Here is a 16,735-nt window from a genome sequence, read left to right on the forward strand (position 1 = left end):
AAGGCATGCTATTATAGCACAGGGTCAAATGGGATCTTATGCTAAAACAGAATGACTTGTAAAATAACCCATCTTAACGATAGCCCACACTGATAATTCTCCACCCCCACCCCCCACCCCCAAATCTACAAAAATCAGGTTGCCTCTTCTGAAAAGGGTATGTTAAAAAAAAAAAGCAATGAAGTGGGTAAGTTTAGCTGAATGCTATGTTGCTGAGTTGAAGACTAGCAGTAGTGGTTATTTCTTCACACAGATTTTCAGTTTCAGGAAAGTCCTGTTTAAAAGCCGCTCTAGAAGCAACCTGACTGTTAGCACATACGATGCTTGAGTTATAAAAGGAAGTGAAATTAAACAGCTGTAGTGACGGTATTGAATGAAGTGAGAAACAGAAAATACTCCTTCGCAATAGCATATCATATGAGGATGCTGGAAATTCCATGGCTAATCATGCATGGGGAACGTGTGAACTGCATCTAGCTCTGGGCTGCTCTTTATAAATATAGATGGCTTGAACAGAGGCAGACAATAGTAGTAACTGCAGCTGGGTAATGGAACAAGATAAAACCTCAGCTGAAAATCTCATCAAAATCGACCGATATCTTATTTCAGAAGACTATGGGTTTGTTCTTCCACATCCACAGGTAGGATGATAAACTATATGATGAAGCCTGAGTGGGCATTTCAATGATAGGATTCTTCAAAAGACTGGCACACTCTTACATCTAATCTCATTACAGCAAGTTAATGTTTTCTTGAAGTACAAATTTTTGTAATATATTGTATGTTTAATGTAGCACCTATGAAATGTAAAAATATAAGAGTTTAATGCATGTTATTACTGATGTCTTTTCCTACGTAAGAACGCTTTCATAAATTTTGCACCAAACGTACTCATGGAGGTATTGAAATAGCAGAAGCCATTGGTGAAAGCACACAGCTTGCAGTGCAGAAATGGATACTTTGGATTTCTTGAAGCCCCAACTGTTTCCAGTGGCATCAAAGCTAATTCTAACAGTCAAGGAATCTATCATTATTGTAAAACTTGCACGTGTTAAGCTATTTCAATAAATTCCCAAAGGGGGAAATAAACAATATTCCTTACTCAACAGTGTCCACCCTTATACATATCTCAATTCAGAAACACCTGCTAGATATGATAGAAGCCAGTTAATATGAAGAAAAATAGATAAGAAAAAAAAACCCACAAAAGAAAAAATAGAAAAGTAAACGGGGAGGTTGGTGGTTGGTGGCTAATGATTATAACTCAGCCATTACAATGTTGAATATTAATGCCTGATGGTGTGTGTGTGCTCTAAGTCTGAGGCTATTCCTCCACCGTATACTAATAATTGAGTATGATATAACCTGGGAGGGACTTCAGGTAGAAACGCAATGGAATAGTAGTAATACTAATTAGTTTATTGCACCCTTATACATAACCAGCAGTGTGATCTGAGGCATAGCTAGGGAGGTTGGCGCAAGGAATGGTGGTGCACAGCCTCACCGCACCTTGCGCTCCTGCTCTTTCTTACTGCACCATATGCCCCTGGCTCTCACCACTTGAGTAACTCCCCCGCCCTCCCATACCTCTTGAAATGCTCACTGCTACGAGCAGCATATTCCACCTGATGCTCATGCCAGAAACATAGAAACATAGAAAAGTGACGGCAGAAAAGGGCCAAGGCCCATCAAGTCTGCCACTCTGCCTCCTAGCTACCCTTTGAGATATCGTGCTCTGATGACCCATCCCCTTAACTTTACCCTCCTAGAGATCCGACCTGGGCATCCCATCTGTTTTTAAAATCTGACACGCTGCTGGCCTCGATCACCTGCACTGGAAACTCATTCCAATTGTCAACTATTTTCCCTATCTGTCATGGTGGGTTCACAATTAATGTATCTGGGGCAGTGGAGGATCATGTGACCCGCCCAGAGTCACAGGGAGCAGTGCGGGGCTTGAACTCACAGCCTCAGGTTGTTGAGGTTGAAGCCCTAACCACTCCTTCCTTTTAGTAAGCTAGAGGGTACAACTGTGTACTGTTAAAAAACCTGAGCAAGTTCAAACCAGGTCAATCAAGTGCATAATCACAACAATCATTTTAATTTTTCTAATAAAACTGGTTAAACAATTACCAAAATAGATAAACTGCATGTGTCAAGATAACTAATTCAGAGTAAACCAAAAAAGTTATTTATATATTGATTGGTCCCTATCTGACATCATTTACAATACACTAAAATTATAAGCACCCTAAATGGTGCAAATCAAATCCATTCTACCTTAAAGTTAGTTATTTCACTATTCACTGCATAGTAGGTCAGGAGCCTTTAATGTCCACAGAGAGGATCTTTATAGGAAAGGCACATCTCAAACAGTATAAAACAATGGAAGCAATATGACTGCAGGAGAGTGCAATGCTTGTACTCTTAACTTCCTGTGGCTTAGCTTGTGACAGACCTGATCCAATGTCTATTTAATGGAAGGCTCAGTTTTATTGATACCTGTTCCAATGTTTAATGGATAATTGCAGATAGAGGGATAATTAAACTGAGCATTACAGTTTAATCCTAAATTGACTTTGAAAGGAAGATTTCAAAGTTAGGATTAAATATAGGAAAACCTGAAAAGTAATAATCTTCTAACTAAAAGAACCTGCAGTGTGTAGAAAAAGTAAAAGCCACAATTAGATGGCCTTTTACTGAAAGATATCTATTGATAAGTAGAAATTCAAACTATGCCCAGAACAAGCCCCTTTCAAATTTGTACATGTGGATATACACATGCTTTTCTAAAATCATTACATACACATCTGTGGTCATTTATTCAAGTAATCAACTTTATAAAGATCATGTGTAAATGGTGCCTAGCCCTTTGTGACTGCCTTGAGCTGTTGCTCTGATGCAGTAAAGTACTAGGGACTGTTGGTTCAGTAGCTGCTGATGGAAGAAGATTAAAAGTTGACAGAACTATCCTTACAGCTGAGAGATGAAAGCAGAATCTGAGCACTGTAAAGCACCATTTTCTAATATTAGTCATGATAATAGCCCACAAAATCTGGATATAAATACAACAGGAGTACCTTACACTTACTAAGGAAAACCACAGTATATAGGCTTGCTTGCAGGCAAACTATAAAAATACCCTTTTCCTTTGCTTGTTGGCAGTTTTTAGTCTGTCTTCTTCTGGTTGTTGTTTTTTTTTCCATTCACTTTATATGTTTGTATGAAAGTGATAAACTTTTTTAGTTACTGATATGTTTGAGACTGATGAATGAGTCCTGAGGGTTATGGGGAGTGTGAAACAACCTACTGGGAGCTGTGTGATCCTGGGTTTTTGTGAGGTGACAATGTCTCTAGAAATCATCCCGAAGTAGCTTTTGGCCATGCTATTTGCTCAAAGGCAGCTAAAACCAGTTAGTGGTTAAATGGTGGGTTGAACAGGGACACAGGTGCTAAAGGCAGCAAGACAATGCAGTGCTTGTCAGGACCCCGTAGTTCAGCAACTCATCACACTGGGGGAGGGGAAGTGATGAAGAGGATATGCTAGACTTTGGAAAGGCAGGCAAGGGGAGATCCTTGTTATGGAGGAGTATGGAAGTGCAGATGCTACATTACAAAGGACAGGGGTGAGGGTAGAGGTAGCACATAGAGGAAGGTTTTCTTAGGGCATTAGATACCTTTGGGCTTTCCCTGTTCTTTCCACTGGTCTCTAACTTCACACTGTAAATTGAATAGGTGACTAGGACTGTCATTCAGTTCTGTATGTATGATAAGGTGACCATACGTCAGTTTTGAAGGACCTCCCGTTATTACACGCCTGTTCGTTTCCCACGCACTGCTTCAGGATGCCAAAATATGTTTTCAGTGTGTGAGGGCATGTAATAAAAGGACATCCCGTTCAAAACCCTGGAAGAATGGGGACGCGTGCATCTCAAGATGTCACCTTACAAGCCAATGCTGCTTTGACCTACTCTAACACAACTTCCGCTTTGATTAAGGAGAGACGCATCCAAGGGGGAGGGGTTATAAGTGAAAAGGGTCAGTGCGTGATTTTCGGGGCACATTTGACGGGTCACCTGCGAGATTGATGGTGGGCCTTGGTATGGTTTCACGGTAGTATGGGGAGGATTTTTTTTCCCGGGAGAGGTGCTGTCTCGGATTAAATTTGCCCTCAACAGCAGCAGCTTGCACAAGGTTGTGGGGCTGCAGTTATAAGTAGGCAGGATGCCGGTACAGGACACATTTTTGAATTTGGTGCTCTGTTCATGGGGTGGAATGCGAATGAAGGAGAGCGGCTCTTCTCTTCGGGGGGCAGCCTGGTGACTTTTCAGCAGGGGGGCTGTGGCTGGGGACTGCCTGATGTTGTAAGGATGGTAAAAATGTTTGCAAGCCCAAATGGAGTGCAGAGACTGAAGCAACGGGGGATTTCAGAAAACTTTGCAGGTAATGTAAAATGTTCCTGTACAGCACAGTAAAGACAGCCAAGTTAGCTACTTCCCCAATAGATCACAAGCATCCAGTAAACCACCAAAATGACTGCTGCTTGCCAGGGGAGATAAAAACTGGACAAATCAAACTCCCATGCATAAGTTGTAGGTTCACAGCTCCAACCAATAGAAGTGAATCATTCTCCTCACCCTGTGACAAACAGAGCAAATGTATCATTTGCATCAGTCTGTACTACTTAAGAGGTAGTTTGTATTTGTTGGTGGTCAACTTGGGGGTTTTGTGCCTTGTGCTTTAATACTGCATTAGGTATTTTACTCAGGGGTTTGCCAGAGGGCGTTGTTACTGACCTGTATTTTCACATCCCTGCTTTCTGGGAGATTTTATGTACTGGATGCTGAATAAAAAAAATTAACTCTCCAAAGCAAATTGGGCAAGTTCTGTAAGCATTTCTGCTCTGACCTATGTACGTGCTTGTTCACGCAAGAGCATTTGTAGTAAAGTTTTGGAGAGTTGCTGTTACCATGTGGCAATGGTGTACCCTGTGACAAACCAAGATAACATCAAAGGTATCAGTACTGAAGAGTTGCAAACAAAGGGACCTGGGCTGTAGTCTGTCAACAAACTTGATAAGATGTGCAAAGGTCAGGTAGTTTGGGGAAGAAATTGACCCTAGACACAATGTCAGAGAGAATCTAGAAATTTAATAGTGACTCCAATTTATGAGGGATAATTAGCACCCCACATCTTAGTCACCAGTATTTCAACTGATTTACAAAAATATAATTTATTGTTGATATCTTCTGAACCAAGTCTCAACTTTACAAATATAAGAGGTTAAAATCCTTATCCTCTCTCTAGAGCTGTACACCAACTCCTCCTTTGCCAAATTCTCTTCAGTCACACACAAAAAACACACATTCATGCAGGTAGACAATCCTATTTTTCTCACTCACAGAAGCAGTCTCTTTCTCACACACAGAAGCAGTCTCTATATCCACTCTATATTTTAATATTTCTCGGTTCTATTAAACTAATTCCTGCACCTACAAGTATCAGGCGGTCACCATAACTTGTTTATAAGTTTGGCTCCCTGTTTGATGCTTACATAACTTTTAACTGGTGTTCCTGAGGCTAACTGATCTGGGGTATAAAGCCCTCCAGACTGCAAAACTCTTTGTTGAGCTTCCCTTTGATACTCACTATCCCACATAATGTCTTTCTAGTCTTGTGATATTAAAGTATGCGTTCAGCCATTGATTCAAATATCCCGGCTGTGAAATTAATATTGCAAAGGATAATGGTTAAGTAGCTATCTGTCCTGGACCATTAGGATCTTGGGCATATGTGACTGGATAGGCTTGAATTAAATCTTTCATGTCCTTTGCTGCTAAAGGCCCTTCCTCTCTGGCCTTTTTTTTTTTTATCATTGCTTCAAACGCGCTTAAAGGTTGCGCTAATGTTTCTGCCTTTTTTTTCTTTAAAGGAGCTGGGGATACCTGTGCTGCAGGTATGATTTTTGGATGTGTGTTCTGACTTGAATAGTCAGGGGGGGGGGAACAGTTAACAAAATCGTTGCCACCTTGGGAGGCGCCTCTGTCCCAACCATTTCCAAGGCACACTCGCACTGATGCGATACCCATTTGGCTGCCGAAGCCAGAGGCTCAGCATACAAAACTTTCCCGACTCTAAGCCAATCTTCTAATGTTAATAATCCCTTTTCTGAATACTGGGAGCAGTGCTCTCCTATCTCTTGTACTTAACAGTTTAACTGTGAATCAGAACATATGTCAATTCTTTCACATGAGCACGCTGTAAATCTGACAGGGAATTGCCCATACTTACTCGAAGGGATCCCGGAGGATGAGGTGCACCAAGTCTAATCGTCAGACGGAGCAAGCAGGGCGAGGGTCGGCGATGGTCCCTGTTCGGACGTCACTTGTAGGAATACCCCACAGGAAACACACACACGAAGTCTTAGAGTCGGGAAGGAGGCACTCCAAATGAATGGTCTCTCCCCCTTTTTATTGAGAATCATAGCTCCATTAATTACTTAGTTAATGCTCTACAAGGTTATAATTTCATAATGCATTTACAGTGAGGATTAGATCAAGGCAATTCATTGTTTACATATTTCATGTGCTTCTCAAAGTTACTATCTCATGTGACATCTGAAGACCCTAGGCAAGGGGTGTCCAATGTCGGTCCTCGAGGGCCGCAATCCAGTCGGGTTTTCAGGATTTCCCCAATGAATATGCATGAGATCTATGTGCATGCACTGCTTTCAATGCATATTCATTGGGGAAATCCTGAAAACCCGACTGGATTGCGGCCCTCGAGGACCGACATTGGACACCCCTGCCCTAGGCCTTCACAGATAGACCACTCAACTCTCTTTATGCTGATACAAATAATATGAGGTTTAATAATCAAATAGTAATAGTTTACAGGAACAAATCACACAGCATACAGAGTGATAGAGCATACACCAGACTGGCCAGGCTGATGGAGAACTTCCGATGAGTTCTGAAACTATGGTCCAGGGAGCTTTCTTTTATATGATTCTGGCAGCTCTGGCCCATGTTGGTGCATGTTACATTTCACACTTTCATTAGTTAATTATATTCATTATCTCATATAGTAAGCTATGGATTGATTAACATGATTGAGTGATTCTGTGTCACACCTTTTTCCATATGCTTCTCCCTCACTTCCCCGTAAATGTTCTCTTAATATATCAAGAACCTCCCTTGAGCACCTGGGCCTAACGGTTTTCCAGCTCTGTGGTTAGCCTTCTTATATACTTATGACCGTGGTTCGTCTTTCCTCTGGTGAAAGTTATCATGTTGCTTGTCTTTCTTCTGGTGAAAGTTATCATGTTGCTTATGTTTTTCATCAGAACTGTTTTTCTCTATAACTACGCTCGCTGTTTCTAGGAAAAAGCAGAAGTGTCTTTCACAACTCATAGCTGCTCTCAGAGCTGACAATTTCTAGTCAGAGAGTCCATATGCTTTTTCAGCAACCATTTTAGGTCTTTGCTATACTGGCCTTACTTTGGCCTGCTATTGCTGTGACAGGGAAATTCTCGGGAGTCTTCACCTGAGCTTACAGGACTTTTCCCTCCCCCTTCTCACATCTGAATACATATAATGGTTAATAATAAAGTGATTCCCAATGTGTACATTTCTGATATGTCTCAAATCTTACTATAGCATGTGACAGTCCAAAGGTTATAATGCATTCTTCTTAAGCTCTCTTGATTAGCCTTATAGCCTTAAGTCAAGGCCTGCTCAGGCAAAGTATGATTGTTGCCCATAAACAAGATAAGGAATAAGGGTAATGTGTGTCAGGTTAAAATGTGACAGGAAGGGAGGAGAAATGCCTCAGCATTCTGTCACAAGGTGCAAACCTTGTCCTTGCTTAGAATGTATACGTGGCAGGAGGGAGAGAGAATGAGAAACAGGGTCTCAGATCTAAACACAGGCCTAGATCCATACACAGGGCCTAGATCCGTACACAGGGCCTAGGTCAGTGTGCCAACCTGGCCTGGTTCAGAACCGCCTGTGTGCTGACCTTGCCTGTGTTCTGATGCCCTAGATCAGAATTTATCAGATCTCCATCCCTACAATGCTCAGCACTGTATTGAGAAAAAAAGTACTTACAGAACAAAAATGGAAAGTGTGACTTACTCTATTACATTATTAGTGCAATAGGTATGTTATTCTCAACAGTAGGGTATTCTCCCCATGCTCACGAGCCACCCAGAAGGAATCCATTCCAGGTTTTCAAATCCTCCTGCAGAGGGGTCTGCTGTCCCCTTCAATTTTTCCTTCTGCATGCAAGCTGGAAGGTGTCTTTCTGATCTGCTCTGTATATTTCTTTATTATTCTCAGCATTTATCACAGTTTTTGCGGTTATCGGTGCACCAGAGCTCCCCAGTGCGGACAAAAATCTCTGTCTGTATGTAAAAGAAGTAGACTTGCGTCTGCAGGTAGCAGGCTAATCCTTTGGGGACCTGTTTGGTCAGACTACAGAAAACTTTGTGGCACAGAAAACGAATGGCCACCCGGATGGTCTCCGGACTCAAGGATCTCCCGTACGAGGAACGGCTGGACAAATTACGGCTATACTCACTCGAAGAACGCAGAGAGAGGGGAGACATGATCGAGACGTTCAAATACCTCACAGGCCGTATCGAGGTAGAAGAAGATATCTTCTTCTTCAGGGGTCCGACGGCAACAAGAGGACATCCATGGAAAATCAGGGGGGGGGGGGAAATTGCATGGCGACACCAGGAAATACTTTTTCACCGAAAGAGTGGTTGATCGCTGGAATAGACTTCCACTTCAGGTGATTGAGGCAAGCAGCATGCCTGATTTTAAGAAGAAATGGGATCATCACGTGGGATCTCTGCACAGAGTTAAATAGGGGAGGGTTATTAGGGTGGGCAGACTAGATGGGCCGCGGCCCTTATCTGCCATCTTTTTCTATGTTTCTATGTTTCACTCAGGGTCTATATCCCTAGTAGCTTAGCCTGTCTACTGAATCACAGGGGCTTGAGTGCAGGCTGTTAGGTCTCCACAGGGAGGTTCAACAGGGCTCTTCAAGGTGCCGACTGTGATTTTGCCTCTCCTCTTAGTATGTATGGTTCCATGGGAGTTAGAATCAGTCCAACTTCGGTCCGACTGGCAACCCGAAGATCTCAGCATATGGAAGACTGGCTGATTAAGTCAAAGATTCTTCTCCCAGCCCTAGCTACTGCTTAGAGCTGAGGCAGGCTGCAGCACCTTCAGAACACATGTCAGCCCGAGTAAGGCTATTACAGCCTATGGGAAAAATGGGGGGGGGGGGAGGTATCTGAAAAACCTATTTTTGAAGGTTTCTACAACATCCTATAGGGTCCCTCACCTCTAAAATCTTGTATACTGATTTTTTTTTATTATAGGAAAGTTATTTTTGAGCCTTTTTTGGCACCAAAATGCTGCCACTGTGGCAGTGGTGTAGTAAGGGGGTGCTTACTACCCTGGGTGCCATCTTGTTGGGGGCGCTGGTACCTCTCCTCCTCTGCCCTACGGCATACCCCATATTCCACCTCCTACTCGTGTCAGCCTTGGCTCCCTTCTGATGACACTTCCTGATTGCAGGACCATGATGTGACGTCAGAAGGGAACTGAGTCCAGCGCAAACAGGAGGTGGAAGATGCTGCTTTTGCCAGTGAACATTTTAAGAGCTACGTGGAGGGAGAAGGGTGCTTGAGCAGCGGGAAAGATTGTGGGGGATGTATAGCATGATGATGGTGGGCACCTCCCTCCCTCACTACGCTACTGTGTGCTGGCTATCTTGGAATTGGGCTCATCAAAGACTCCATATACTTCATAGTGCCCATGAAAGGCTCAGAAGTTTGGAGACCCATTCTGAATCTTACACATGTCAACGAGGCTCTGAGGTTCCATGCTTTTGAATGGAAATTGTGTGGTCAGCCTTCACAGCGGTAGCTCTGGGGAAATATCTAGCTTCCCTAGACTTGATGGAAATGTACCTGTACATTCCTATATTTCTGGAACACAGGAGATTCAGGAAATTCCATTCCAGAACACAGGACATTCCTGAGATTCCAAGTGCAGAACAGACATTATCAGTTCTCGGCACTCCTCTTTGGGTTGGCAACAGCACCCTACACGTTCACCAAGGTAATGATAGTGGAAGCAGCGCATCTCTGCAGGACAGGATTGCAAGTGCATCCATATCCTGACTGGCTGATTAGAGCTCCATCGTTATCAGAAGGGGAACAAGTGGTGGCTCAAGTAGTCCAGGTCTTACAGAGCCTGGGCTGGATAGTGAATTTTCAAAAGAGTCAATTGGTTCCATCGCAATCCCTGGAATACCTGGGAGTGCTATTCAACATGGCAGAATGCCAGGTCAGTCTTCCAGAAGCATGCAGACAGAAGCTTTGCAATCAGATAATGGGCATGATGGTCAAGCCAACTCTGTCTGCATGGCACTACTTTCAAGTACTAGGATCCATGGCAGCCAGTATAGATGTGGTCCCTTGGGCAAAAGCTCTCATGCATCTTCTCCAGAATGCAGTACTGTCTTGATGGTCCCCACAAATGGATTTCCTTTAAATGACTCTCCCGTGGACTCCAGAATCCTGTTGCAATATGAGTTGGTGGCTCCATCCACAGGCATGCCCCTCAGAATAACTTTGTGGGTGATTTTTACAATGGATGCCAGCTTGTTAAGCTGAGGAGGGCCATTGCAAGGATGCCCAGTCTATAGGTGGGGTGATCAGCCTCCCAGAGAAAGTGGTCCATCAACAGAATAGAATTTCGGGTTAAACATATAGTGTTAGAGAAGCTAGAGAAGAGTCTGGAAGGACAGGCAGTCCGAGTCTTCTCAGACAATGCTATAGCAGTGGTGTAGGTCAATTGCTAAGGAGGCACCATAAGTGCACAACTGAGCCTGGAAATCCTACTTATTGTCCTACAGGTGATCTCTGCGGTGCATATAGTGGGTGTGGACAATGTCCAGGCTGATTTCCTCAGCAGACAGACCCTTAGTCCCGGGAGAATAGATGTTATTTGCAGCAGCATTTCAGTCCAATGTTTGTTGATGGGGTCGGCCAAACTTTTCATCCGATGGCTATAGCAAGGAACAAGAAGGCGAACCGCTTCTTCAGTCGAAGATCAGAGCCCATAAGTGAAGGCCTAGATGCACTCGTCCAGCTGTGGCCAGAGCTCCTGTAATGTGTTTCCTCCATGGCACATGATAGGGTCTATACTTTACAGAATAGCAAACCATCCAGGAAAAGTGGTCCTCATAGCACCAGATTGGTCACACAGGCTATGGAACACAGACCTAATGTGTCTCAGAAGGACAAGGGTCTCAGATTGCAGGTACAGCATGAATGTCTGTCTCAGGGCCCACTGGTCATAAAAGATCTAGATTGCATTGGTCTTATGGCATGGCTTTTGAGCACGTGGCATTAGAGTGCAAAGGATATTCACAGGGTAGTCATTGCTACTCTCCTCAGGACCAAGAAGCCTATGATGGTCTCCGCTTATGCTAAGGTATGGGAGATGTTTCAACACTGGTGCACAAAAAGAGAAGGTAGAGCTGTTTAGTGCTCTGATCGTAGTAGTGCTAGCTTTCCTCAAAGCCTATCTCAACAAAGGCCTTGCAATGGCGTTACTCAGGGTTCAAGTGGCAGGTTCTCATGTTTCAGAGCTCATGGATGCAAAGCTCCCCTGGCTTCTCATCCAGACATAGCGAGATTCCTAAAGGGGGCACTAAGATTCAGACCCCCATTAAGATAACCATTTCCATCATGGAACTTTAGGCCCTCTTTTACAAAGGTGCGCTAAGCATTTTAGCACGGATTTAGCGCATGCTAAATCAATGCATGTGCTAACTGCTAACAAATTCATAGGTTAACATGCACATGTTAGCATTTAGCATGTGTTTAGATCGCACTAAAAAGCATAGCACACCTTAGTAAAAGAGGGGGTTAATATGGTTTTGCATGGCCTCAGTCAGATTCTGTTTCAGCCTATTCAGAAGACATCTTTGTTGGATCTTACCATCAAGGCAGTTTTCCTTGTGACCATAACGCCAGTGAGACGAGTCTTGGAGCTGTAGGCCCTGTCGTTCAGGGAGCCCTTCCTCAATATCAAGGAAGCAGGAGTTTCCTTGTGAACGGTCCTGTTCTTATTGCTGAAAGTTGTTTACTTCATCTGCCTACTGTCTCAGTCAGGAAATTTGAGTCAAAATTGAGATTTTGATGTTAGTCAGACCTTAAAGGGTATGAAGAATAATCTATTGCTATAACACATTGGGAGAATGTTTGAGCTCTATAAATGTTTGATTGGAATGTGGAAACTTTTCTTTTATATCTAGTCTTTTCCAGATCCTGGGTTCAGACCTCAGAGGCAGTGGAAAGTAAAGTAATGAAACAATAACCAGGAGTGATTTGGAAAAGATATATTATATATATAAAAAATAGGCTTATTACAAATGTAAAGAAAGGGATATCATTGGTTATAAGAGCTCTTTCTGTGTAATGTTTAAGGAAAAATGGTTCTGTCCTTCTGCAAATGGCTGAACTGAGTCTATGTGTGTGGATGTATGGAGGTGTGAAAAGGCTGAAGGAGAAAGAGAGAGCAGAGAACAAAGAGCAGAGTGGGAGTTTTATCCTGTCTTTATAGACTTGACAGAGTTTTATCCTGTCTTTAATGAGAACATACTCAGAATCTAAGGTCCCACACCATAAGCATCAGAACAGGGGAGGCAACAAGGGCCATGGCCTCCCCAAAAATTGGCCGTCGCTGGCTGGTGCCTGTCCTCCCACCCATTTCCTAGTATTGTACTTTAAATCTGTGGGGTAGCTGCTGTGCTGCATCAGTGAGCAGGCCTGCCCCAAAAATTTAAAGTACAATGCCGGGAGGAGGTAGGGGGTGGAGTCAGGAGCTGATGAAGGGTGTGACAGGGAAGCCCCTGTCCCTGCCAAAAGAACTACAAAACCCAGCATGCATCCTGCCTTGGGCCCGGGAAAACCTGGCATGGAGCCGACACTGCTGGCCCCGTCCGGAAGGGAAGAGAAGAACCAGGTCGTAGCCCAGCCTAAGAACCAGAGGGGGAGGGCCCTTGAAGCTAGTTCTTTCCCCTATCACTCCTTTCCTCCTTCTCTGAAACCTAAGCCCAATTTAGGAGAGGATGGAGTTAACACTCGGGGCGTGCAGATCAAAAAGCCTCAAATACAAACCAGGGGAGGTCAGAGGGGGAGCTCAGATGGGACTAATTCCAATCAGCCAGCAACCAGGAAGGATTGCAGCTACCAGAGAGCTCCTGTGCCTCAGCCCCATTGGCTATCTAGGAGTCAGCCCCTCAGGAGGGAAAACGAAGGCCCTGGACCAGACCTTGCCAGGCTGTACAAACCTGGGAGTAGTGCACCAAGAGATTGGCCGTGGAAAGGACCGGTGGGCAAAGAGCTAACATCCAGGCAAGACGGGGGTTTGGGAAGAGGCAGCCCGAGAACACCAGGTGGAGAAAACCAGCCAGGGCTATGGGTCTATGGACTGGGAGATGAAACAGTATTCCTGGGAAAGTGAGCCTGGGGAAGATATGGACTTAGGGGAGACTGATATATGAGATGGTCTGTCCCATTCTCTCAACAATCCAATCCAGGCTAGGGAAGCCTTGGACACTAACCGTGTTTGAAGCAGGGTCAGACCAATCCTGGCCAATTGAGAAGTAATTATCAGAACTGTTTAATACCTTACCTCTGGTGGACTTGAAGGGGGTAAGCGACTTCTGAAAGTTAGCCCATGGTGGGCTTGTTACGTTCAGTAATCCAGGACACATTCTGTGTAGGAGGATCTGGAAGTCAAGCCTTTGTTTTATTTGTTGGAAGGTTTGGGGTGTTAATGTGCCTTGTTTTGTGGACCTGGAAACTCCAGGCAGGGCACAAGGACTGAAGCCCAGGTTATGCTCGAGGGTGAAAAGTGTGAAGAACGTACTGTATGTTCCAACATGTTTTTTTTTTCTTTTTGCAAACTTTAATAAATCCGGTTCCAGTTCCTAGGAAATCCGTCTTCCAGGTTTTCATTCATCCAGCCATATAAAAGGCACAATAATAAATCTACCTGGGAACCGGCCCAGTCACAAGGGCTATGCCACAGGATTCCTCTGATGCTATAGCAGAGATCCTGGGCGCCCCCAAACCAGAACAGCTTTCGTTGCCTATGTACCATATGATCCATTTCAGAGTGCTTAGATTTAGAATCTTCATATACCCTCCCTTAGCTGAGTGGGAGTGTTGGTCTCCTTGGCAGTACTGGAAGAGATGACCTACCAAATTGAGAATCTCTCTTTGAATGTGGGAGTCCTGGCAAGTTTGTTCACCTCTGGTGGTGCACATTTCAATCTGATTCCTAACTTAACAATGTTCAGAGAAAAACTTTTACTAAAAAATGTTTAGTGTGCAATTGATTTATATATATTATTATTATTTGTTCTAGACAGAGCTGCCAAGCTATTTTGATCCATGGATGGAGATTGCCAGCAATTTGTCCCAGCTGATTGAAAATTGTCAACTCCATTCAAAGGTTGAGAAGGTATCTTCTAATTTTTCTATATTAGTGATACACTTTATTTAAATCTGTATTCCTGATGTCTTTGACCTATTGACTGTAGATTATCCAAATACTTTGAGTTATGGCTTTCTTTGGCTTTTGTAGATGCCACTGCTTAGCACTCATGCCCTCACAGACTACAAGGAGCAGCGACTGGCACACCTGGCTCTTGGGTTCATCACAATGGGATACGTGTGGCAAGAAGGAAGTGATAAAGCTCAGAAGGTCTGTGGGGTTTTCTACTCTCTCATATATAATGCCCCAATTTCTCCCCTAATACCTGTATATAGAATGAAAAGAAATAAGAGAAAACAAATAAAGGTAATACCTTTTTGCTTTATTGGACTAGCTTAGTGCATTGTTTAATTAACCTTTAAAGGTGAACCTTCTTCCTCAGATCAGAAATAGGCAAATGATAACTGTCAGTATATTTATTTATTTATTTACTCATTTATTTTTAGCCCATCCTCCCAAAGGAGCCCAGAAAGGGTTACAAGGTACAATCATAGTAGTGTCGAGATAGGACAGAGATGACATAAATTTACAATATAGACATGATAAAATAAACATATTACATTCTGCAGCATCTGGGTGAGAGTAGGTGGCACAGTTACATTGAACTCTAAGTGGCATTTCTGAGTGCATGTCATTAAGGCACTGGATTTGTAAAGAGGAAGGTTTTCATGGCTTTCCTGAAGCTCCATAGTCCATCTACTGTTCTAACAGTTGAGGGGATGATGTGCCATAGTCTCCTGAGATACCAAGCAAAATCTTTACAAAATGAGCAAAAATTGGTCCTGGGTTTCAGTTAAGGTTAGTAGGTGACTGACAATTATCTTCATTGCAGTTATACCCTATGCCTCCTTACCCCTCCTCCCAGCATACTTCACAGTAACTTTTATCTCTTTTACATGAAACCCAATCTGGCTTCAGACCTCTGTTTAGCACCGAGACAGTGATTGCGGCGATCCTGGATTACTTACGCTCCTTATTCAGCAAGGGCCATAACACCCTGATCATGCAATTTGACATGAGCTCAGCCTTTGACTTAATCGATCATGAGAAATTGTTACAATGCTTAGATGCAATTGGCATCAGAGGTGAGGTATTAGTCTGGTTCCAAGGTTTCCTTATGTCCCGCACCTATCAAGTACGTTTCAATTACAACCTCTCTAACATTTGGAGAAACCCATCTGACATTCCACAGGGATCACCATTGTCCCCACTGCTCTTCAATGTTTACATGTCATCACTAGGTGCACAGCTGGCCCAGCGAGGCATAAAATTATTCAGTTACGCAGACGACTTTACAATCATTATCCCGTTCGCTACTTCTCTCTCTGAAGCTAACCCCATGGCAACAGAAGTACTAAACTTGATGGAACAATGGACAACAGAATTCAGACTGAAGCTTAATCCAGAAAAAACTAAATTCTTTGTGGCCTCGCCACACCCACTTGTCACCACAACATCACTATGCATCAACAAACTCAGCTACCCTATTCAACCTACAATGAAGGTTCTGGGGATAATACTGGACCAAGGCCTAACCATGAAAGACCAAGTGAGCTCCCTAGTCAGAAAGGGTTTTTTTACTCTCTTGAAGCTTAGGTCTATTAGAGCATACTTTGACGCTTCATCATTCAGAATTCTGGTACAATCCCTAATACTAAGCCATCTCGATTATTGTAACATCGCCCATCTGACAGTCTCCCAGAAGAACATGCAGAGACCGCAACTGGTGCAGAATGCGGTGGTCAGGTTGATCCTTGGATTGAAGAAGTCCGATCACATAACCCCTTCCTACCGACTCCTGCACTGGCTGCCGATGGAGGCACTTATGAAGTTCAAGCTGGGATGTTTTTGCTTTAAGGTACTAGCCGGTTTAGCCCCTAAATATATAATTGACCTCTTCTACTTCTCAACCAATAGACATAAGAGAAGTACACACCTGAAGTTCATCTCCCCACCTGTTAGAGGATGTAAATTTAAAAGACACCATCAACATCTTCTCACTTACCAGGCAGTATTATGTGGCAAAGACCTGGAAAAACTAATTATAAACATAAATAACTATGTTGAATTTAGGAAACACCTAAAGACATACCTGTTCTTGAAATACCTTGGTAGCGGATCTGCACAATCTCTCCCATCACAAT

General features: G+C 43.4%; 1 protein-coding gene across 1 annotated transcript in view; it reads left to right on the forward strand.

The window, feature by feature from the left end:
• Nucleotides 1-529: 529 nt before the first annotated feature.
• Nucleotides 530-16,735, forward strand: part of LOC117362757 (indoleamine 2,3-dioxygenase 1-like) — a 38,514-nt gene continuing 22,308 nt past the window's right edge. The window contains exons 1-3 of the mRNA XM_033949669.1: nt 530-641; nt 14,463-14,558; nt 14,682-14,801. Coding sequence (XP_033805560.1) covers nt 549-641; nt 14,463-14,558; nt 14,682-14,801 — 309 coding nt within the window. The 5' untranslated portion in view covers nt 530-548. The remainder of the gene's footprint in view (nt 642-14,462; nt 14,559-14,681; nt 14,802-16,735) is intronic.

The sequence above is a fragment of the Geotrypetes seraphini genome, chromosome 6 (assembly GCF_902459505.1).
Source record: "Geotrypetes seraphini chromosome 6, aGeoSer1.1, whole genome shotgun sequence".
In the NCBI taxonomy this organism is placed as follows: domain Eukaryota; kingdom Metazoa; phylum Chordata; class Amphibia; order Gymnophiona; family Dermophiidae; genus Geotrypetes; species Geotrypetes seraphini.